Genomic DNA, 23,056 nt, shown 5'->3' on the forward strand with positions numbered 1-23,056 from the left:
TCCGTCCAGAACCGCTCCGATCGGATCCGGGTCATTGGTCTACTTGCAAGAAATCTGATGGTTGTCTGGTATTTCGGGATGAGGATGTGTGAAGAATGCATCTTTGTGAGGATCTTGGCAACAAATGAATGGCATTCTTCAGCTCTTCCCTCGATTCTTCAACCAAGCTTTGCCCAGCCAATCACTCACTCGGCTGCGAGTCAAAGGACAAGTCGGCTCCACAAAGAACCCGCTGCCTTCTTCCGATTCAGGAACAACGCAGCTCAAGCGAGAAAAGACGGGGAGAAATGTGCCGAGACAAGACAAGAGGAGAGGGGAAACGCGTGAAAACCGAAGTTCGTGGAGATGTCAAATTCGGGGGGTTCCAACAGGTGCATTACACAGCAGGAGATCCTCTGTCCGGCGGCTTACACAGTACACACATTGGAACTGGGGAGACCCTCGAAAAGGTCCCCCTTAACACCAGTATCGCCACTGCAACAAAACCCTTTCATTTCCAACCACGGGGGAGAATATGTCTTGCCATAGGCTAACAGCATTGGACGACTTACAACGTGTAATCTCAGCCGCCACACTCTTTTTTCTTGCCATCTCTGATCAAGGCCTTTTCTGTCTTACAACACCGCAAACCGCAAACCACGACCCCCACGTGGGCTCGCTGTGTAGCGCGGGGTTTCTCAGGCCCACAACAGAACTCGCAGCGCTAAACGTCCACTAGAGCCCACCCCGGGCGAGGATCCCTTTGTGAGGAGGTGGGACAGCCCAGGGCAAGCGAACTGCCGCTTGAGCGGGGGATGCGGAAAGACGAACAGAAATAGGAGGTCAGGTTTCACGAGTGGACAAATCGCAGCAACCGCATCGACCGTTTGAGTGTTCCCGCATGTCAGTTACTGTTGGGATGTGGAGCCTGTGACAAGATCCGCCAGGGGGTTTGGCTGCGGGGCGAAACCCACGGTTCACGGGCTGAGGTTTGATGCGGTACATATGAGGTACCTGGCCGACCACGCCGACATCCGGGAGGGGAGGGGACCGTTGGCGAGCTTCAACAATATCCGCGGCGAGAAAGGCACACCCATAGTATTGTTTTGAGGCAGGAAAAAATGGGGGCACCTATTTTCCATCGGTTCCTGCAACTGCCCCCGGAAGACGGCCCCAGAACTCAAAAGTAACCCAAAAGCCCACCCATCTCACCCCGCTCGATGTGAAAGAAGTCCTCTCTCTTTCTTCTTCCGTTGCCACCTCTCTCCCAGTGCCATATTAATAGTCATTACTTCGACTAGTGCTCGACTCGATATCAAACCACAAACAAGCAAACAATGGCACTTCTCGCAGCGTCCCGAACCGCCCCAACGGTCTCCCTAGCCCCCCGGCCCGACATCATCTCCGCTCTTCACCCTCTCGTCACCAGCGCTGTTTACTTCCAACACTTCCTCAGCTCTGTCGCCTTCCATCTCTTCGTGCGGACCTACTTCGCCGCCTCCGTTGTGGCCACTCTCACGTTATGGATGAGCAAGACCATCGCCTGGAGGACCCTTCTGGTTTCCAAGTTTCTAGCCATCCGATCACTACTCCTTGCGCGCCGTACCACCTGGTCCGTGTGGGACTGCAAGCGCGCTAGGAGGTTCCGCAAACGGCTCGAGTTCGAACTGTACATTCTGCTCGTTGGGGGCGGGAACACCGTATTGTTGGTAGTGTTCTGGCCCGGTTGGATCATGCTGGGTGTGCTTGGTTGTGGCGTCTGGCTATTGACCGGCTGAAGAAGGATGGTGAGACACAACTCCACCCATTGGTTGTCCATCGAGATCTCTTGAGAAGAGGCTTACGGTTTCGAACAGCCGAAATCGTCTCTCGTCGAAACCCTCATAAACGCGGGTCGCAACCACGGCCATCCCGGAACGGCCGGCTGCCCGCAAGCCAAATTCAACTCAACGTCGCCCGTCACCCGAACAACCTCACCCCGAGAAGAAAAAGGCGTTACCGCCCGGATCCCGCCGGATATCCTTGGAATAATCCTTTTCCGGGTCGAAGTTTTGCCACAAGTTGGCCGGGTAGATGTGCTTGTTGCGCTGATACCACCGCCTGTCCACAACCTTGGTGAGAGTCGGGTCATCCAACGCCCCTTCGAGTTCAGAGAGAGCAGGGGCACGGCTGAGCCCTGCCGTGCTGGTACCGCCAGCCGCTGAGTTGGTTGTCGTGGGCGCTTCGCTGCTGTACTCAAAGAGGAGCTTGTCGCCAGGGCCCGTCGTCTTGTTGATGATGAAAAAGTAAAACTCATAATGCTGCAAAGAGATTCGCATTAGCAAAGAGTCACCATATAGAGAACCTGAAGAGCCAAGAAAGAAAATTTGAAACTTACATGTGGGATGATCATGTTGCCCCTGACCAACATTAAATCGTCCACACTGACACGGGCCCAATCCCGGCGCGCGTTGGCGCTTTTGTCTGCACCCACTCGAAGCTGTGCTCCGACCTTGCGACCCTTATCCAGAAACAGCCAGACGAAATCGCCCTTCTTGACCCGTACCACGCCACCTGGGATGTTGGTCCCGTCGTAAAAGACAAAGGGTATGGCAATCTCGGTGGCCTTGACAGCGGCCTGCAGCAACAAGAATTCTTTGCGCAATGCTTCTCTCTCGGCGGCCTCCTTCCGGAGGGCAGCTTTTGTCAGGGCTCGCGGGACAATTCCCACCGAGGAGTTTGCCCCAAATTTTGCTGCCGCTTTCCCCCCCTTGGTCTTGCCTTGGTCCATATCATCCTCGGCTGAGGCGCTAGCCTCACGGGTTACGCTCTCGTCGTTACCATTCCCACTGTCATTTCCAGTCCCATCGTCCTCGCCATTCTTGCCGGACACGTCCAACCCGCCCTTCTTGGCCATTTTCCCCTTCACAGAAATAACCCGCGGCCCACTTTCTTCCTCCTCTTCCTCATCATCCCCAAACGACACGAGCGCTTTGGCTCTCCTCGGCCTTTTCCTCTTTTTCAACTTGTCTCCCTCCCCATCATCGGCGCTAGAATTGGCATTGTTGTTGGGTGTCGCAGTGAGCGATCGGTCGGGAGTCGAATTGTTGGTGGTGGTGGCATTCGGACGCGTGGCCGTCGCTGCTGCTTCGCGTGCCTCGCGCTCCTGTTGTTCGAGCACCTCGGCTCGGCGCTTGCGAAAGTCAGAGAGCGCGACGAGCCCGACTGTGTTCGTCGACAGGCGTTCGTGAGTGGTTTGATTTTGTGGCGTGAATCGTGACGCCGCCCCTCGGGACGGATCTGACATCTCGGATTTGTGGTGCTGACGGGGCGGTCGTAGCCGTGGCCGTGGTCGTTTGTTGTTCGATGTCTCGGGTGGCGTTTTTCAGCGAAGTTCGACTGTGGGAAATTTACGGGCGATTCTTGAAGGGCCGTGTAAGATTACGTAATAATACCTCCCTGGTTGTCATGCAGACAACAAAAATAGCGTAGAAAATCGCAATTATTTATCTCTTACAAATTCTTTGAGTTTCCCTTGCAAATACCCACTTAGACTTTCGAAAATAAGGGGGTCGTGTCCCTCTCGCCAGTGCAAGCGAACGTTGGTTTCTGACTTACCAACCACAACCGCGATCTCGAAGCCGAGCCTACACTTCCCCAATTCAGCTGTTTCTGGGCTAACAGCTTCGCTTTTGTTGACCTCGCCTTGTTCCCGGGCCTTCTTTCGCCTCCAAGCCCGGCTCCACACGTTCTCTTTAGCTCTTCCCACCCCCTTCGATGTTTCCGGTTCCCACACCCAAGATATTAGCTCGAGCTTTCCGATAACATCTCTTATGTGGGTGACAACGTCATCAACTGGCCTGTCGGGCGGTAACACACATAGTTCCGCCGTTACCGGGTGTGGTAAAATCTTCTTCCAAAGTAATGCTTTCATTCCGCGAGCCGCATGTTCCACCGGCCGCATAGCCGTGAAGCTCCATCCCAACGCCCACCGTCGTGTTTTGTTGCCCTGTACGAATTCCGTAACGGCGTAGTTGTGTATTCCTTTCTCAACAAGCTGGTCGACGAGAGTTTCGAGACTGCTGAGCTTCCCGACCATCGATGTGTACCATTGAACTTTCTCTCGCAAAACCAACGACTCACGTAGCAGCCGGCCAACATGGGCCACCTCGCCACCTTCGCAAACCATCTCAACCGGTGCGCCGGTGCATGCAGACATTGGCGGCCTTGACTTCTTGTTTGCCGAAGAAAGCATGTCATCTTCAGAAGTGTAGAACGGGGGGTTCATCATGGTGAAGTCGATGGACTGCACGCCGGCGTCATCAAGCGGTATTAGCGGATCGGCCGGCTTCCGCTGCAAGACCCGGACCTGTTCATCTAGTCTATTAAGACGGACATTTTTCTCCGCATATCCCAAGCTCTTGGTGTCAATATCTAGAGGCAGAATCATGAGCGAACTGGGGATACTAGCACAGGCCAAGGAGAGCTTACCAGTTGCAACGAAGTGCCATGGCCGTTGGGCGGTGCCGAGGATTGGGTAGATACAACTGGCTCCCGTCCCAATATCAAGCCCAATTAGCTTTCTCCCGGGCTGCTCATATGATGTCGAATCCATCAACTCTTTGAGCCACAATATATAATTGTGCCGATTTGGGACCTAGCAAAGGTGTAAGTTTATTTTCACCCCAACTCATTTGCGGGTGCCAAACCGGAGGACACAATCTGTCATCAGGAAGATCAATTTCCAGGCCGAAGTCTATCTTCAGCAATGTTTTGGTCAACTGCATAGTGGCCGCCGGGTCACTAAAATCTAACTGCCCATTACTCTGCGCCCTGTAACACAATTAGCCTCGCGCCGTCCGATAACTGAGGTTGAGGGTCCTTACACTGCAGCAAAGCGGGCATCGCGCCGGGCTAGTGACCTAAAGTCGGGACCGGATCCGTAAAGCTGCCGAAAATACGCATCCGCGGACACCCCCGGAGCCGGGGGTCCGAGTCGGCTGTGGGGCTTTCCGCGTTCGGGTTTCCTGGTGGGAGGGTCTTGCGGTAAAAGGTCGGCGCTGGGCTGGTCGTCGGGTCCATCGTCATCCGGGGCTTTCCTTTTGATGCCCGCCATTTTTACGTCCGTTGTCATGGTTTGGTGCTCTGCGTACACAAGTCAAAGGAAAATATTGACAGGTCCATACCTACCTAAGGTAGGAATTAAACCTGCCAAAGTTGTCCGTGGAGGTGACACACGGCAGGACCGCTGGGTGGCCCCTGCCAAAACTTGAGTGTGATGCCTGTAGCATCACGTGGCAGGCCCAACTAAGTGCCTGCCCGATTTTAACCCACGAGAACAGAACCCCTTAACGCATTTCCTTCCGTCACTAGTTTCCGGCCCGTTCAACCCGACTTAAACAGGACAAAAGGTACCAGACTAAGGAGATGATTGGGCTCTGGTTTCGGTCGAATTCCCGGTTTATAACCCAACCGAATCAGATTTTCATGATTCAACAAGCGCCAAGCTCCCAGTCATTCCAACCGCCTCACCCAACCGTGACACGCACCGCACCGCAGCGACCTTGCCAGTGTCGTATTGCGAAGGGTACGGCACCCACCACGAACATTGAGCAGTTTCCTCGATTACCTAGGGAGGCTGCCCACTCTCTTATACTTCCAATGGAACTCAGGGTATTTTCGTAGCATTAACCCCCCGCGCGCCCAGGCACCCCAACACCCTTCTCCCACTTGTCTCCTTGTGTACGCTGAAGCAGCCTCAAAACAGCACCATTAGCGCCTCGCTTTTTTGTACCGGCTCCTGTCCAAACCTCCGCCCGACAGCAAGGCGAGTTCCTCAAGACCAATCAGTGGTCTTGAATGTGAGATTCCACACCAGCGGTCTCCCGTCTTCGCCTGCGGTGAATGTCCCACATCGAAAAATCACGTACCACAGTAAACAGTCAGACCGGGCCTTTCATTTCGTCCTCACGGGGCCTCACCGACAGGCCAGTCAGCGCGCTCGGTACCCGCGACTTTTGGGAGTACAGCATTAGAAGGCGAGGGCGAGGCAACGATTTTATTGACTACTAATTATGGCATAGCACATCCCGACGTTTCTAGTTCCCAGGTTAGATGAAGCCAGACCCATTAGTTTCACGAACACGATAACGCCATAAAATGGATGGATCGTCAACCGTCCATCGCCCCGAATGGTCTTATAGGGCTTCTGGTATTGGAACGCCTCATCTTCTTTGTTTGCCTTTCAACCCTCCCCTCCAGGCCGCGATTTGGCGCCCACCTGCTTAGGCGGCCTGCCAAACTTTTGTCTGTCTGCCCAACGCAGCCCACGGCTCCGCCTCCACCCTGCAAACCGTCCCGTCTCATCGACTTCGTGGAGCACGGCATTCCACGCGAACAGCCCCACCAGTAAACATTCCTTTTTTTGGTGTCGTACATTCCTAAACATTCCCCGGGCCGGACGTTGCGCCATACAGCACCAGCACCCAGCAAACACATCACGGCTGTCTTCAGGACTCGAACAGGATGATGAGAGTTCACGGATCGAGTGTAATCCCGGCTGAAGGTTCCTGTAGACCGCTGTCAACCACCAACACCCGTCCCCATCCCACCCCGGCAAACTCACGACCAACCCGCGCCCAATGCGATCGGGTGCCTGTTGGATGCCACCCACCAGCTAGACAAAAGAAACAAGGCTGCCGCGGGGTGGAGCGAAGGCGTCCGCCTCCTTCCATCCCGAGCCTTGTTCTGACAGGTTCTCCTTTGAGTAGGCAGGTACGGGTCCGTACTTAAACCGGGCAACCCCATCAGTAGCCGATGCAAGCAACTCTTCTATGTTTTAATTCTTTCCCGATGTTGTTGTCCATCCTCTCCAGGCGTTGAATGTATGCCGAAAGCTACCTTGAGAGCCAAGGCACGGATAGACGACAGCTCCTTGCCCTTAGCACTTACAACACACTCCCATCAATTTCCCCCACTCTCAGAACCCTCTCGAGTCTCATTTACTGAGGTACGCTGTGCCTTCAAAACGCCAATAGACAGCTGAGGGGCTCAACACCAGAACGGCAAGACCCGCCCACACGGAACCGCACCTCGTGGTTGAATCCCGACTGCCCGGGCACGCTGAAGGCTGAGAACCTGTGGCGCTCACCCTGGTCGACTTGGCGCCATCTTTCCCCCTCCCCCTCCCTCTCCCAGACTGACCTCGCCGACTCCGCAGTCGGTTCCTGCGCGACACATCACTCTGCATCGCTCTATCACCGCCAGCAGGGTGACGTTTTCGAGGGAAGTGCTGCACAACCTTTCCAGGTCGTCCCGCATCCTCCGGTCCGGCGGAAAGGTAGGGCATAATTTTGAAGGCGTTCTTCCACCCCCTCTTCCAAAGGCAGGCCCAAACGAGATTGCTCGTTTCCCCCCTTGCCTGTTGTCGGCTGCACAGATTCTCACCTGACCTATCCCAGAATCACCAGCAAAGCCGCCATTTGCGCAATACGACGATATCCCGCTGACACGGGAATAATACCCGCAGCCAAACGCACTCCCGTCTGCACCGGGTGCATTTCCCGGCGAGCTCGGTTCTTGAATCCCTTAGTGCCATCTTCTTGGGCTCTCAGCCGGCCACGTCGCCGCCTACTAGTCGCACAGCATTCGTAGGGAATTCTGCCTTTCCCAGCTCAGCACCATTCTGCCGCACCACTGGCCTCAACCTCCCTGCGCATCTTCTCGCTCTCTGCATCTTGTTTTTTTTTTGCACCCGCCTTTTCTCTCCACAGTCGATCTGCGCACGAAATTGTTGCGCAACGCCCCGGAGGAACTTCCACTTATAACCGGAGCAGCTACCTAGAGTATCTGAAGATATGGAGTCTGGGAGCACAACCACCGCCGATGTGCGCGAAGGGACCCCGCCAGATCCCACTAATAGTGAGGAACCCAAAGCGCCAGTAGAGGGCAGTGTGCAGTCTCCAGAGGCTGAAACCTTGACTAAGAATAAACCCGACACGCGTAAGAAATCCGCGAAGGAGAAGGGCTCCAAACAACGCTCAAAGCGGAAACCAAAGAAGGCGAAAAAGTCATCATCGCCTGCTGAATCATCCTCGTCCGACTCGGACAGTGAGGATGATGAGTCGTCATCGGGTTCCTCGTCCGCTGAGAGCGACCGGCCCGATGCTGAGGAATCAAGGAAAAAGCAAATGACCAAGAAACGCCCGGGAGCTCAGAAAGCGGAAAAGAAGGAAAAGAAAAAGGAGAAGAAAGAAACTCCAAAGAGGAATCAGAAGCCCTCCAAAAAACATGTGGATTCGTCCTCTGATTCTGATTCCGATTCCGATTCTTCGTCCGGCTCTGATTCGGACTCTGGTTCTTCGGGGAGTGATAGTGGCAGCGGCTCAAAGAAAAAGAACAAGAGCCGGCGAAAGCAAGCAGACCTGACAAAGCAGCTTCAACAACTCATTCTCCTCCAACAGCAGCAGCAGCAACAGCAAGGTGGTAGCCCATACGGATACGCTTCTAACATCAACCACAACGCCCCGCCCCCCATCTACGACTCTGGCCCCCGCCATACTCCATCAAGGGGACGTCGCGGGGCTCCCCGTGTGAGCGGGCAACCGCACCTGAATCTCCACGGTCTCGATCCCAACCTTGTGCTTGACCCCAGGCAACAAGACAAGAAGCGACAGACGGCAACCAAGCTAGACTACAAACGCGTCGACCAGGTTTGGGATGACTCGATCCACAACTACAAGCTCCAGGATACGGCCGAGCGCACCGTTGATGCCCAGTATGACGAGTTCATCTTCCACGTACGGCGGACTTTTGACTGGGAGGGCAAGTACAAGGCAACCATCGTTGACATCAAGAGCAAGCTGCTCCGCGAGTGTCTGCAGGATGTCATTGGGGATATCAAGGGCATTAGTCTGGTCGACGACACGCCCAAGCTCGACCCCAACATGCTCTTCTTGTACCTTGAGGATCTCCGGAAGCACATGAAGGAGCTAAAGAAGATCAAGGTCACCAAGGGTGACAAACACGACCGCAAAAAGGAGCAGAAGAAGGTCAAGTCCAAGCGCCAGCATCTCAAGGTGCTTGTCAAGTACATTGACAAGGACTATGCCGACACCAAGAACAGGTGAGTTTCCTCAGCCCCCACTTCATTTTGTTTGGTTCCCTTCTTACCACCTGGTTTTCCTTGTCGTTACCCCGCTTACCCGGCTAACCTCACTTCCTCCCTCCTCGCTCGCAGTCTTTACCCGATGTTAGAGAACGGCCTCATCACGTTCGACCTACTCTGGGCATTATGGAAGCCCGGCACACTGGCTTACACAACGACCTACGGCTCTCACGATGAGCCGCGGGTGTTCAAGGTGGAGATGGCCGAGAAGCACCATGGGCTGATGAAGGGCGACTTTTATTTCATCGAGGGCAAGTATTTCGAGTATGACGGTAAGCAGCACGGGTTTGGCAACATGGCGCAGGAGATTGGCGACTTTCGGGGCGCGCGCAAGATCACCAGCCTGTCTTGTTACCCGCTCCAGTATCACAAAAACGAGGCGCAGCTACGAAAAGACCTGATTGAGCGTGGGCGCAAATTTGTCTCGCTCAGCGGCGTGCATTACAAGAGCCACCAAGGTATGGCCTACTACAAAAAGAAGAAGTCGGTCATCAAGGTCAACATCAACGGCCGCATTATGATCGACCCCAGCATCCACCGGCGCATCAACCCCAACTACCCCATTTCGACGGTGCGGCCCAAAGACCACGATGTTGTCTCCGACGATTCAGAGGAAGATGACTCGGATGACGAGTCTGGCGGCTGTGGCTGTGGTTCGGACTCGGACGATGAAGGTGAGGGTGGGAAGATCAAGTATGTGACCAAGGCGGTCAAGGATGGGAAGGGCAAGATCCGCATGATCCGTCTACCCAAGGTAGATGGGGAAGATGGAGATGACGACGGGAAGGAGAAACTTGACAAGGTGCGGGCTAAGGGCGACGACGCGCCCCAGCAGGATGATGACGAGGAGGATAAAGAAAAGGAGTCGACAACGAAGTCTCAGAAGGAGGGCGAAGATGACGACGAAGAAGACAAGGACGCCAAGGAGGTGCCGGAATTCACTGAAGAAGAGTACCTCATCGCATCCCCGGTGGTGCTTGGATTTGCCTTCGCCGAGAAGTTATGGCTCGAGTTTACGGTTTCTGGGGTCAAAGAGATTCAGTGGAATGAAACGGCGTACGAGTCCCTGGTCTTAGAGCCCAAGACAAAGGATATTGTCAAGGTATGTTCTGTTGCGTACTGTGCTATTGGGGACTCTCGGGAAATATCAGCTGACAAACCGCCAAATGTAGGCACTTGTTGAGTCTCACAAGTACCACGCCGCCGAAAGCATCGACGACGTGATCCAGGGCAAAGGGAAGGGCCTTGTCGGTAAGTTCAGGCAGATACTTAGAGGGACCATTGCTGGAGCGCCCCTGCTAATGATATGCTACAGCTGTCCTCCACGGGCCTCCCGGCACGGGCAAGACTTTGACGGCCGAAGGCATATCGGAGCTGCTCAAGTGCCCGCTGTACATGGTGTCAGCCGGCGAACTGGGCACCGACTCTCGGTACCTGGAGAGTGAACTCCAAAAGATACTGGATATTTGCCATGCGTGGGGCGCTATTTTGCTCTTGGACGAGGCAGACGTGTTCTTGGAGAAGCGTAACATGCATGACATCCATCGAAATGCCCTCGTCAGCATTTTCTTACGGCAGCTGGAGTACTTCCAGGGCATCCTGTTCCTGACCACGAATCGGGTCGAGGTGAGTGTTGCACAAGCCTGGGAGATACAGAGGGCCTTCCTATAAACGCTAACTAACTCTCACAGACCTTTGACGACGCGTTCCAGTCACGCATTCACATTGCGCTGCGATATGACAACCTAGACCTCCGAGCCAAGAGGGCCATCTTCAAGATCTTCATTGAGCGGGTTCGGGTGCTCGAGAAGGTCAATCTCATGCCGTTCAGCGAGGAAGACTACACCACACTGGCGCGGCATGAGCTCAACGGGCGGCAAATCAAGAACACGGTGCGCACGGCGCAGGCGCTAGCCGTCAATAAGGGAGAACCGCTCAGCATGAGCCACATCCGCCAAGTGCTTGAAGTCCAGACCAACTTTGAGCGTGACCTCAAGGGGGGGCCGGGCTACCAAGATGCCATGAGGAGCTATTTTTGAGTAAGGGGCTTGTTTTCCCTACCTGGCTTTGTTCCCGGTGTCCCCCTTTTCTGGTTCCTTGCTCGGCCCTCGTGTGCCTTCGTTTTTCACTGCCTTTTCCTTTTTTCCTTTTCGTGTCCTTGAACTCCTTATTCCCTCCTTTTCACCCATGACAACCCGCTCTCCTTCTCCCCCGTTCTCAGTGGCTTCCTACTGCTCAGTTTGTATCTTCGTCGGTGGATACCCTGTTTTCTTCACCGTTTTATCCCCCTTTCTCTATTTTCCCTAGACCACTATCGAGCAGGACTGTGTGTTGAAAGGGGCAATGACGGGTATGGACATGGTAATTAGAATGACAGGAAATATGGAAACGTGAGCGGCCCTGGGTTCTTCTGCTTTAACTACCTACCTAATCCTCCTGTGTGTGAATGCCTTCCTTCTCCACAATTTTAGATCGAGTTTCGATCGGGGCCAAGAATCTCGACCAACGCCTCTGCAGCACATGCATGCTGGTCGATCCCTGCGAACCACCCATGTTTCCCTGATCCGCTCCACGATTTCTCGCCAAGCATGGCACTGCACGCGAGCGGGTGAGGTACTAGCGTTAATTGGCTAACTCTTGTTGGCCACTATCATGCCCTTTCATGTTACCACAGTAATTGCTTAGCCCTTCTTAGCTGGGCTTGCCGTTGGCGACGTCATCTGATCTCAATTGAAGCTGAAACCCCCAAGCTTGTTGGCCCGGTTTCCAGGATGCTAACAACGCTAGTTCAAGATAAGCCAGAACACCGATCAACTCAAAGAGGGAGGAGGGGCGCGTTTTTTCCTTGAATAGCTTCCTACCCTTTCCCCCCCTCTTTAACGTCCTCCCCTCCCTGATCCTTACCCAGGAAACATGTCAGGCTTTTAATTCTGCAGCCAATTCAACTTGTGGGAGCTTTCTCCTTTTTCCACAGATTTTGTTTCGCTTGTTGTTGTTTTGTTTATTGCCCTGCCCACCCGACGAATTGCTCAGTGCGCCAGTCGAGGCGGAGAACTAATCACAACACCAAGACGGTCGCATCGCCAATATGCCCGGCCAGGCGTGGGCCCGCTTTCTGGGTTGGGACCGCCACCCATCCCGCGGCCACCACGACCGTGATGGCTGGTGGGATGGCTCGAGAGCAAGACGTGCGTGCAAAGCCCATTCGTTTGTTTGTGGATGCCATTGACCCTTTCCATGGCTAGTCCTTCCTAGTTACCGCGATGACTCGATCCAATCGGCCATTCCCGCCGACAAAGTCACCGAGGTCGCCCTCCGCATCCGCCACCTGATCGAGGAATGTGTGCCATGCGAGCTCAAGGAGAACCACGTCACCTCGCCGCATAGCAAAGTTATCACGCCCAAAGTCGTTCAAGCCGCAAAAGAGGCCGGCGGCCACGAGCATGCCGCCTGCGTGGTGTTCTGCCTGCTGGTCAACAAGCGCTGGTGGCGACACCAGGCCTTGCTGGAACTATGGGACGCCGACTTGCACTACCTGCGCGCAACGGCCTGCGAAGTCATCGCCAAGGCCATCATCGAGTCTGAAGAAAACCTCGAGTACCTGCTGCACTCAGTTCTGCTGAAGCGCTACTCGATCGTCGTCGACGGTCACCCGACCCAGCCGATCAACGTCATCGAAAAGGCCGTCGACCTGCACGCCCTGCGCGTCATCGGCTCCTCTGGCTACCAACGCTGTATCAACTTCCTCTGGCGCGGCTGGTTGGTCCAGGATGAGAACGATCCGGCGACTTTTATCGACTACAAAGACCGCGACAACATTTCGTACTATGCCCACCTGGATCCCGAACGCATGCGCTCGCCCATGTACCAGAATGCCACCCAAATTCTCATGTCGTTCATCTATCTCGGCCTGTACACGGTCGCCATGAACACAGTCAACGAAGATGGCGGCATTGACTTTGTGGAAGTCTTGCTCTACCTCTTTACGCTGGGCTTCATCTGCGACGAGATCACCAAGTTATGGAAGGCCGGCTACCAGATTCTCAACTTCTGGAACGCGTTCAACTCCATCCTCTATGGCCTACTGACCACTAGCTTCGTCCTCCGCTGCATCGCCCTCAGTCACTCCCCAGACGACCCGGACCGCTTGCGCCACCACTTCAGCACCATGAGCTACAGCTTCCTCGCTGTGAGCGCCCCAATGTTCTGGGCGCGCTTGCTGCTTTACCTCGACAGTCTCCGCTTCTTCGGTGCTATGTTGGTCGTGCTCAAGGTTATGATGAAGGAGTCCATCATTTTCTTTGCTCTGCTTGCCTTTATCGTCGTGGGTTTCCTGCAGGCGTTTATAGGGCTCGACTATGCCGACGACAGGGTAGTTGAGGACATCCTCTTCATTATCCAGTCCATGGCGAACGCGGTCATGCAGTCGCCCGATTTTAGCGGCTTCGAGAGATTCCAACCGCCATTTGGCTTGATTCTCTACTACATCTTCACCTTTGTGGTCATGGTACGTCTAATACATACTCTCTCCTCTCTCCCCTGTCTTGGTCACTGTGCAATATCTCCCAACCGTTTATTAACCCCAACACTTTAGGTCGTCCTCCTCAACATCCTCATCGCTCTATACAACTCTGCGTACGAAGACATCTACGACAACGCCAACGACGAGTACCTCGCTATGTTCGCCCAAAAGACCATGACCTTTGTCCGTGCCCCCGACGAGAACGTCTTCATTGCCCCCTTCAACCTGATCGAGATCTTTATCCTCGTCTTGTTTTTCGAATGGTGGTTGCCGAAAAAGACCTACGAGCGCATCAACGACATCGTCATGGGCACCATCTACTCGCCGCTCCTCCTCATCTCGGCATACTTCGAGACCTGCTCTGCGCGCAGCATCCGTAAGAACCGCGCCCGTGGCGACGACGACGATGATACGGTTGAGGAGTGGGAGCAGATGATCGGGTCCACCGACTTTGAATCGGACGGCTGGAAGAAGCAGGTTGAAGCGGTGAAGAGTAATTTTGAGGAGGACCCTGCCGTGACTGAGGTCAAGAAGTTGCGGGAGGAATTGGATCAGTTGAAGGAAATCATCATGGCATTGTCTAAGTCGTTGAATGAGGGGAAGAGCAGTAACGGTGAGAGCACGGTGAGCTGAGTAACGAGGTTTATGTTTTGTGTATAAAGTTAGACAAGAGAGAACGATGCCCCTTATCAGGTAGGCATACCTCATGACTGACTTATGCCTTCTGTCGGATGAGACCATGCCGGCTATGCTATGAAAGAATCTAAGCAACCATAACGGGACTGATATTATTTGATCCCATCGTGAAGTCGACGATTAACTAAGCTGGCCATACATTCCGCCGTCTTTCTCCATTCCGTTCGTTCTTCGAGGTATTAATCACGAGTCATTGACGAAACAGCAGCATCAATAATGGAGGATGGGCATACGTGTAGCTAACAAGCTTGGACCGGAGGCACCCAAAGACATAGTTTGCACATGTCAACTTTGGCCATACAGAAACGAAACTAAATTGATACACAAAGCTACCTAGAGCCATTTCCCCACTTCCGTGTATCCCTTGGACGCCCTTTGCTACTCTTTTCGCAGATAGCCAGCCCAGTGTCCCTTAAACTCCCGATAGGTCCCGGTTAACGCAGAACACCGCCACCCAAGCAAATAACTCCCCAGATCTTTTCTATCCCACACAAGGAAAAGAGTAGACCGGTGGAACGTGGGAAGCAAACAAGCATCACCACTCCAGATGGCCTTGCTTTGCCGGAAACAAGCCAGCCAAACAAGTAGAAAAAAGAAACGATAAGATGGCGAAAAAAAAGAACGTAATGGTACAGAACGTAGCCACAGTAACGCCAAAGAACATCCCACAGACGATGGCAAGTTATATCCCCGCGTACCCCCCCCATATTAATATCATAGTACAAAGCCCTCAAGGCTTTCCGCCAGCACCTGTAGTAATAACAGGCACCGAGCCCATGAGAAGAACGAAATTAAAACGAAAATGTCAAGACAGACGACATGGAAGCAAGGGGAGGTAAGTGGTGCATTCGGCCGACTCCTGACGGCACGAGCGGCTCACCGTCCACGAATCGAAGGTGTCCGGCAGTATTAAGTGGACAGAAGTAAGGGCAGCGCTCACACGCCGCCTCCCATGAATGCAGCCAGGTCGTCAAGCTCGAGGAGCTGGCGCTCAAAAGCTGCACAGAGCTCCATGGCGGACATGTCCACATCCGGGCCTTGCGGAGGCGCTTGGTGAACGGCGGCGGACGTCGAGGACGCGGCGCCAGGCGAGTCGGCCTTGGGAATGAGACTTGGTGGCGGTGGGCTAGCCGTGGCAGTCGCTGGCGTTGACCCGCCAACAGATCCGCCGTTGATCGTGGTTACGCCGGGCCGTCTCTGGACGGGAGGCTCGCTATCTCGGCCGCCTTCAGTGCTCGGCGGGGGGGGGACTTGAGAGAGGCTGGTCTGGTCATAGTCCATGGGCTCAGGGTTTGTATCTGCTTGGCTGAGCACGTCGTCCTTGACGGAAGGCGAGGCACGAGGGGCCAGCTTGCCATCCTCACGGGCATCGCGGGGAGCACTATTCACCTCGCGAAGGACCTTGGACATGACGGAAAGATGGCGTTGCCAAGGAATAACAAGGGGCCAAGATTCGCATCCATCCTGGCAAAGCCGCAGGCTGTCGCGCACAATGCCCGCAGCCGACTCGGAGACGTCGGGAGGGGCGAGCCCCTTGAGAGCGAGATAGGCAACCGTAGAGCCAGCGGTAAAGGCCGAGAAGAGCATGAAGATGGGGAAGCAGAGGATGCTATCCTTGTCAGCGCCGTGCTCGAGCGCCAAGAGGGAGTGGATGATGCTGTGCGACGCGGCAAAGATGCGGTCGACGGTCTGCATGTGGGTATGTGCAGAAAGGCGCCAGGTCTCAAGAGTAAAGCTCTCGTCCGTAACAACCTGTAGGATGCGGCGGCGGTTCACAAAGATGGTGCCGCAGTTCAGGAGCGAGTGGATCATGGCATACGTATAGCCGCTCCCCATGGTGATGTGCAGGTTGATCTGGCCGGGCTTGTCGGCAAAATGCAAGGGAAGAGATTGGCGGATCAGGTCGATCTGCTGCTCTAGGGCCAAGCACTGCTCCTCTGAAAAGGTGTCAAGCGTAGTCGTTGTCATCATCTCCACGACGTTGCGCCAAGCCTTGGTCGCCAATACGATGTGGCCAAATTCGCCGACCTCGGCGAGGGGCGCGTTGGGCTCCGCCAGAGCAGGCGGCGAAGCATCGTTAAGAGTGCGGACATAGACCGGGCTACCAAAGTGGTAGTTCATGTCAAGGCATGGCAACGACACGCCCTTGACATCATGCGAGGACAGGGCAGGGTGGCGACCCGGGCTGCTAGTGAGGAAGCAGTCAAGGATGTAGATGAGCCACAAAGTACGGCGGAAAGATTCGTCCTGGAGAAACTGGTCGGGCTCAGGTTGGTGGGTGTGGGTATGAACGACGCGGTACATTTGGGCCATACGAGCAGCCTGTCCGAGGTAGACGTAGGCCCGAACAGCATTGCGGCAACCCCACTCGTGGATCACCAGCAGACAGAGGGCCTGGATATCAGCGAGGCTAGGTTGGTCCATGGCTTGCATGACGAGGCTGATAGTTTTGCTGGCGAAATGCTCCGCGGCGGCTGAACTCCCGGCGTGGCCACCATACCGGCGAATCATGGCTGGAGAGTGGCTGTCATCTCACATCAGCAGGTGTCCTTGTCTGTTGTTGCACAACCAATTTTTTCTATACGAAAAAAAAGCAAAACGTCGGCTGGGACCGGACCCCACCCAGGGGCCCAAGTTTGTGACGGTTGTCGGGACAAAGACAGAGAGCAACTTACCGAGCTGCAGTGGTCAACAAAGCGTTGACCATGGTCGGGTCCATAGAGGTGTTCTTGAGCTGCTGGAGGAAAGAAGGCTTGTGGAAGGCCACACATGCCGGCAGTGTCTTGGAGATGACACGCTCAGCCTCTTGCATCAACTCCGGAGTAAGCCTAATAGGCCGTTAGTTCAAGTTCGATCCAAAATACAAGGCAGAACAACAAGCCAAGATAAAATCAAAACGTAAGCTGAACAAAATGCCATGATCAAGTCGATGCCCGAGTTCACAGGGTGTTTGGGAATCGGGAAATGCGAGAGATGGCTGGTGCCAAGAGTTCAATCTGAAAATGTCCCCGAAGACCTCGAGATGCCGGCGCCGAGAAGCTGTTGAGGCGGAGCTCCACAACTAAGCTCCGGAGTTGCTGCGTGCCAAGGCCAAGCAATCGGGAGGTGAGACGGCGACTGGTGCACGGAGCAAGCAAAAATTGCTCGTGCTTGACAAAGAAATGAGGCCGGGTGGGGAACAGTTGGGGCGTGCTGGGGCTCCGGGCCAAGTGCAAATAAGCAGGACTCGGGCGAGTGGGGGGAAGGGCCGGGCACGGGACACTCGTCACGGAGCGCGCCGGAAAACGAAGGAAAAAAGATGCAACCAACGAGGAAAGGGGGTATGTGCACAGGACAAACGCGCACTTGCATTCATCTAGCCCCGCAAACGGAGACGAAGACAATGATGATGTACGAATCGCATAATTGAGCGGGGGTGAGGAGAAGAAAGCTGTGGGAAGGAAGGGAAAATGATGTAGAGAGTAGGCAAGAAAATGAGACGTACTTTTCAGTGGTGGTCGAGATGTGCCGTGGCACAGTAGAAGGGGGAGGCGCCTGGCGGTCGCCTGCGGTGCTGGAAACTGCGCGTTCGGTAGGGAGCGACTCTCGCGCTCGCTGCTGGACACGCGCCGGCGAGACACCGTGGCCGCCGTGGCTCATCGACTCGGAGGGCAGATAGCATTCGTGCATCCCTTTGGCGCAGTTCTTGCACGGCGAGCGGCCGTTCTCGTAGACACATTTGGTCTTGCCCTTCCGGCAGCGCACACAAGCACCGCCGGCACGGAGGGCTGTCGATCGCACGACCGACGCCATCGCTAGTGGTGAATGGGTCGTGAAGCTGATGCGAATCTCTCAGTGGAATAAGGTTGACAATAGTCCGTTGCCCTTTTCGATAACGCGACAAAAGGGACGCGTCTGTCTGGCGAGGAGAAAGGGAAAGTCGTACTTTGTACGCGCTTTTGGTTGATTGTGTTGAGAGAAAGATGCGCGCGGGGTACCGGAAAGACCGAGGGCGCCGGAAAAAAAACCCAAGGCCCGGGCCTTCGCCGGAGGTCGAAAACTCAAAGGGCCGGTGCAGCACAAAGCGCCAGCCAAAAAAAAAAAAAAGTGGTCGGGCGATCGAAATAGGCGGGGCAGCCGGAAAAAGAAGAGCTTGACCTCGGGTGCAGCGGGGGTACTCGGTCGCGGGAAAAAGAGAAAAATTGGAAAATGGGCGCGAGGACGGGAGGGACGGGGGGCAATGGGGGTAAAAAGGACTCGCTCGGGCGGCGGAAGCGAGGATGGGGAGGAGGCGGCGGCAGCGTTCACAGAGAGGCCACAGTCGGGCGGATCGGCTGAAGGTGCCGGGGTGCTGAAGAAGACGGGGAAGAAAGTGGGGACGGTTGAGGAAGGGCACCAGCAGCACCAATGTCCCAAGCGTCGGCGTCGGCCGCCACAGCCCCGGGGCCGGGCAAGGACCTGAGCAGAAGCGATCCGTTCCCTCATTTTACCCAACATTACCCTCCCGTCCTTCCATCGACCTCGGCCGTTAAAGCTACCTACCCAGTCGGCTTTCATTCATCCTAGAACGTCGCGCGAAGTTGGGATTATTTATCTCAACATTCGCTCCAGCGTCATCCATCTCCGAGCAAACGGCATTTCTGAACAGGAGGCTGCACGAGAGGGATGCTGATGTCTGCCCGCGCCGCCGGGCTGGGGGGTGTGCTCTGATTTCTCCTCCCCCGTGGCGCCCGACACCGAGACACGGGTGCCTCAGCCTACCAAGCCCGGCGCGAACAGATGCTTGCTGATCGGTGATCGCCCCTTGACTCGGCCATTCTTTAGGAGGTGGGAGCCTGCATTTAATTTTGCCTCCCCGGAGTTGAAGCTGGCAGATGAACGACGCCCGCTGTTCGTCATTATTTGCAACCCCCGGGGCTTCCGCGACATCTGCCCTGTGTGCGTGCGCGTCTTCGCCAGATGCGACCACGCAAACAGGCCTCCTGTCCGGCCGGGTCCTCGGCTGTATCCAATTGCGAACTGGAGGCGCACGAGGCAGGCGGCAAGCGGCAAGCGGCAGCGCAGCTGGCTTCCGTTTTGTTTGTTGAAAACAAATCAACTCTAGCTGGGTCAATACGCAAATGAATGGACCAGACAGACAAACCGATGGTGCCAACCAACTCCGCCGACTGTGCCTTCCTTTGGTCCCGGAGCCTAGCCTGGATCCATTTTAAATCGGAAGGCACGGTCTATTCAAGAGTCCAAGCCCGGGTGTCGCCTTCCATTTTCTCGGAGGCCCTCGCTCGTGGGATCACGGCACTCTTATTTCATACATAATTACGTGTATCCCTCGCTCTTTCCCAAGATAGATTTAGGTTCTGGCGCCCATGCGATCCGGATTGAATGCAGATGCGGAAGTCGCGCAGGAATGCGACCTCACACTGAGTGGGGCCGTGTTCCGGCTGACGCCGTCTCAAAAACCCCGTCTTCGCTGCCTCCCTTCCGTAATCGCTAGCTTCCAGGGTAACTATTTTTGAAGCAACAATTTGATGGGCAAAGAGAGCGTGTATGTGTCCATGTGCGGAAGAAGCACGGAGTGTCGATCGTGAAATCGAAAATACTTGCCCAAGACGCCCGGCTCGCCCGGTGCGGCTGTGCTGGACGGTATGACACCGAGCAAATCTGATCAGGCGCCCCAGCGGCTGCAGCAACCGGCTCCAACACGCCCGGGGCACCCAGTTCCACAGTTCCCGTGTCTCGACCCACGCTCGGACTCTTCGGCGGACAGGTGTTCCGACGCCGGACAGGCGCATCCACTTCACCCTCCGCCATGCTCCACCAACGCTTCTTCACAACCCCAACTAAATTAGGTCCCAAGGTACGAATTATTCTACAAAGTGTCGTGTTTTGATCCAATCGACCCAAAGCGGTGATGGAGGCAGTAATTGACATTGACGACGACACAATTCTGTGCTCCCCACCGACCGCAACTGGATGAGGTAAAAAACGCCCGAGAATTACGTTAGGGGCAATTTCCCGAAACGAATTCCGCCTGTTGCGATTGGCATGGGCCATGGGACTGATTAACCCTCGGGAGCGCTACACACACCATGGGCGAGCTTGCTCCCTTAGGTAGAACTAGGGCTTGGTCTGGTCTTCGTCGCCGTGCGCTGCTCATTGCGGCCTCTTCAAGGCCTATCGCCATCCAGCGACACTCCCGCGCAATCCCTCCACGCAAGCACCCGCCGCTCGTCTTGCACCAGCCACAATCACCATCGACTCAACTCAGCGACCATCGGAAAAGAAGAAAAAGCAGCTCCAAATCCGAAATTCCATCCACCCGGATTCTGCCGGTTTGTGGTCCCGCTTCTCGATTCTCAACTCCGAAGGGAACACCTGGGCGTCCAACCCCACAAGTGCCGGCGGTGGTAGCTCCGGAGCGGGCCCGTCCGTCATGCCAAGGCAACTAACTAGCCGCCGAGCTCTTCCGAATTCTCTTTCTCCTCCGAAGTCCTTCGCTCCCAACATCCAAGCTTCAACGAAATAGGAGTCGGCACTATCGTCCGTAATTGTGAGCTCCTTCTTCTAGCAGCCAACTTTAGCACGCGAGGCAGCAGCGGGGCTAGTGTGTTGGTGACCCGTCCAATCCGGCCCGCCGCGCGGCCGCATGCCGAGAACTCCCTTTCCTCTCTCGCCCTCGCCGGTCTGCGGCGCGGGCGGGATTGTTTGGGATTCGCCCTCATCTTCGAGGCGGCCTTCATACGGATCCGTACTTGTAGCAAGTCAGTCCAGTTCCAGTGCGCGTGATGCCCGATGCAGCTCGGATTCTTTCGACGTGTTGGATTCTTAGCCGCCTGCTCAGCTTTCAACGGCGTCCGCACCAAAGAATGCATCTTTCTGAACTTTCTGCTCTCGCCGCTGACGCCGACTCGAGGCACGCCCAACAGGCCCGGTGAGCAGGGGGGGCGACTCCGGAAGCCGCGCGGCGGCGGCAAACGAAGCCGATGCTTGGCCAAGGCTTTGTGAGGGTTTCATCCCATGCCGCCCAGCGTAGAATTGATTCCGAAACCGCGGCTGTGTTGAGTCGACCTTGAGCCTGTCCTCAGCCGCCCGAGCACGACACCGTGTCCGCGAGGTTGAGTTTGTTCCTGGCATATGCGCTGCACCCAAACCTCGTTATGGCGGCTCACCCTTCAATGAGCTTCGAAAGATTCGATGAGCCACTTTACGTGCGACATGTCAAGTCGCAGCCCCAACCAACGCCTTACACTTGTGGCAGCCGTTTCAAAGAGCCCGTCGGCTTTTAACGTTCACGGGCAAACATTTTAGCGTCTCAAAAAGCCGGTGCGAAAACCGAGGCTCATTCAAGAGTCCCTCCCTGAGGGGAAGCCCGTCTCCGTAGAACGAAAAGGGGAAAATACTTCCGTTGATCTGCGATTGAACGGCCGTCCTGCCGGGAATTTCGCCCGCCCTCGGCGATCACCCAAAGGACTGGGCCGTACACCGGGCGACACTCTGAACACCGGAACAACCCCAGAACAGCCGAGATTCGACGAGACTTTTCGGTTCGAACGGTGCGGATAGAACGGTCGGTTCTCTTTTTGGAATAAGATGGTTTTAGACGACCTCCGAACCGCCCTACGGGAGAAAAGGCAGCCAGGGACGTGCGAGATATCTCCCGAGACGGGGCGGCGGGGGTCGGTAAAACATGACCTCACCCTTGGCCGGGTCTCGCAGTCAAGGTCAAAAGTTAATGCACCATCACGAAGTTAAAGCGGGCATGCCACATGCTTCCAAAGGGAGGCGAGGCGAGAAGAAGTGAACTTGGACGTTTGCAACAAGAAATGATCCATTTCGTCTAGGCTGAGGGAGTTCTAACCTCGACCGAGCCATCTGCCATACCAAAGTAGGCTGCCACCGGCTTCTGTGCGCCGCTGGCCACCTGCAGCCCGTTGCTCCCATAGAACAATCCAATCTCGGCCACTCCCGGAATTTTAATTAGCCTGTCCGCAAGCGCGTCAACCGTCCATACCCCCTTCTCCCTATCCTCGTTCTGGGCGCCGCTTTCGGTGTCTTTGGAAAGCAATAGCGGCAAAAACGGCGCGTCCACAATCCACAGGCCGTTGTCCGTGACAATAGCACCGGCCTTCCCGGGCACACCCGGCCGGATGCGCGGCTCCAGGGCACCCATTCGCCGCAGCTCATCCAGCACCCTCGGCGCCGCCATGGGTAACACCTCAATGGGAATGCCCTTCTTCCACGCCGTACCCAAGCGCGGCGAAAGCTTGCGGAAATCAGCGACGCAAACAAACCGCTTCGCGCTGGTCGCCACAATCTTCTCCTGCCACAAGCACGCGCCACCACCCTTGATGAGATTCAGGTCTTCATCCACCTCGTCAGCGCCATCAAACGCGACGTCCAACTGCTCGCCCGCGGGTAGCTTGCTGATGTACTGAAGGTTCAACCCGGCGGCCTCGATCAACTCCTCAGACTGCGATCCGGTCGGGTAGAAGGCCATCTTGGACGTGACAGAAGGTCCTAGCGCGGCAATAGCTTCAACCACGTAAACCACGGTACTCCCGGAGCCGATGCCTATCCTGGTGTACTCGGGGAGCAGATAGTCCTTGACGGCCTGATAGGCAGCTTGGCGCTTGGAGGCTTCGACCAGCTGGGCTTGCTCCTGGGTCGTGGTAGACGACGACATTTTAGTTTCAGTGGATAGGAGAACGGCGGGTGTTGTTGTTACCCCCAGGCGG

The 23,056-nt window shown here is 55.5% G+C and overlaps 5 protein-coding genes across 5 annotated transcripts; 2 read left to right on the forward strand and 3 right to left on the reverse strand.

The window, feature by feature from the left end:
- Positions 1-1,316: 1,316 nt before the first annotated feature.
- On the forward strand, positions 1,317-1,757 carry C8A04DRAFT_38225 (uncharacterized protein; the record flags this gene model as incomplete). The annotated part of the gene is made up of 1 exon (XM_062784166.1): positions 1,317-1,757. One exon carries the CDS (start codon positions 1,317-1,319, stop codon positions 1,755-1,757), a length of 441 nt encoding a protein of 146 aa, XP_062635952.1.
- Positions 1,758-1,952: 195 nt separating this feature from the next.
- C8A04DRAFT_38226 (uncharacterized protein) lies at positions 1,953-5,074 on the reverse strand (the record flags this gene model as incomplete). Its single annotated transcript, XM_062784167.1, has 7 exons — positions 1,953-2,279; positions 2,357-2,807; positions 2,859-3,280; positions 3,785-4,392; positions 4,450-4,615; positions 4,668-4,791; positions 4,845-5,074. The coding sequence occupies 7 exons, from the start codon at positions 5,072-5,074 to the stop codon at positions 1,953-1,955; spliced, it is 2,328 nt and encodes a 775-aa protein (XP_062635953.1).
- Positions 5,075-7,814: 2,740 nt separating this feature from the next.
- Positions 7,815-14,279, forward strand: C8A04DRAFT_38227 (uncharacterized protein; the record flags this gene model as incomplete). Its single annotated transcript, XM_062784168.1, has 7 exons — positions 7,815-9,082; positions 9,197-10,226; positions 10,297-10,375; positions 10,440-10,750; positions 10,816-11,110; positions 12,370-13,631; positions 13,719-14,279. The coding sequence occupies 7 exons, from the start codon at positions 7,815-7,817 to the stop codon at positions 14,277-14,279; spliced, it is 4,806 nt and encodes a 1,601-aa protein (XP_062635954.1).
- A 999-nt stretch (positions 14,280-15,278) lies between these two features.
- On the reverse strand, positions 15,279-18,134 carry C8A04DRAFT_29862 (uncharacterized protein; the record flags this gene model as incomplete). The annotated part of the gene is made up of 3 exons (XM_062781154.1): positions 15,279-16,866; positions 17,018-17,170; positions 17,827-18,134. The coding sequence occupies 3 exons, from the start codon at positions 18,132-18,134 to the stop codon at positions 15,279-15,281; spliced, it is 2,049 nt and encodes a 682-aa protein (XP_062635955.1).
- Positions 18,135-22,158: 4,024 nt separating this feature from the next.
- Positions 22,159-23,004, reverse strand: C8A04DRAFT_38231 (ribose 5-phosphate isomerase A-domain-containing protein; the record flags this gene model as incomplete). The annotated part of the gene is made up of 1 exon (XM_062784169.1): positions 22,159-23,004. The coding sequence occupies one exon, from the start codon at positions 23,002-23,004 to the stop codon at positions 22,159-22,161; it is 846 nt and encodes a 281-aa protein (XP_062635956.1).
- Between the last annotated feature and the right edge of the window lie 52 nt (positions 23,005-23,056).

Source organism: Dichotomopilus funicola (assembly GCF_033296635.1).
Source record: "Dichotomopilus funicola strain CBS 141.50 unplaced genomic scaffold C8A04scaffold_43, whole genome shotgun sequence".
Taxonomy (NCBI): domain Eukaryota; kingdom Fungi; phylum Ascomycota; class Sordariomycetes; order Sordariales; family Chaetomiaceae; genus Dichotomopilus; species Dichotomopilus funicola.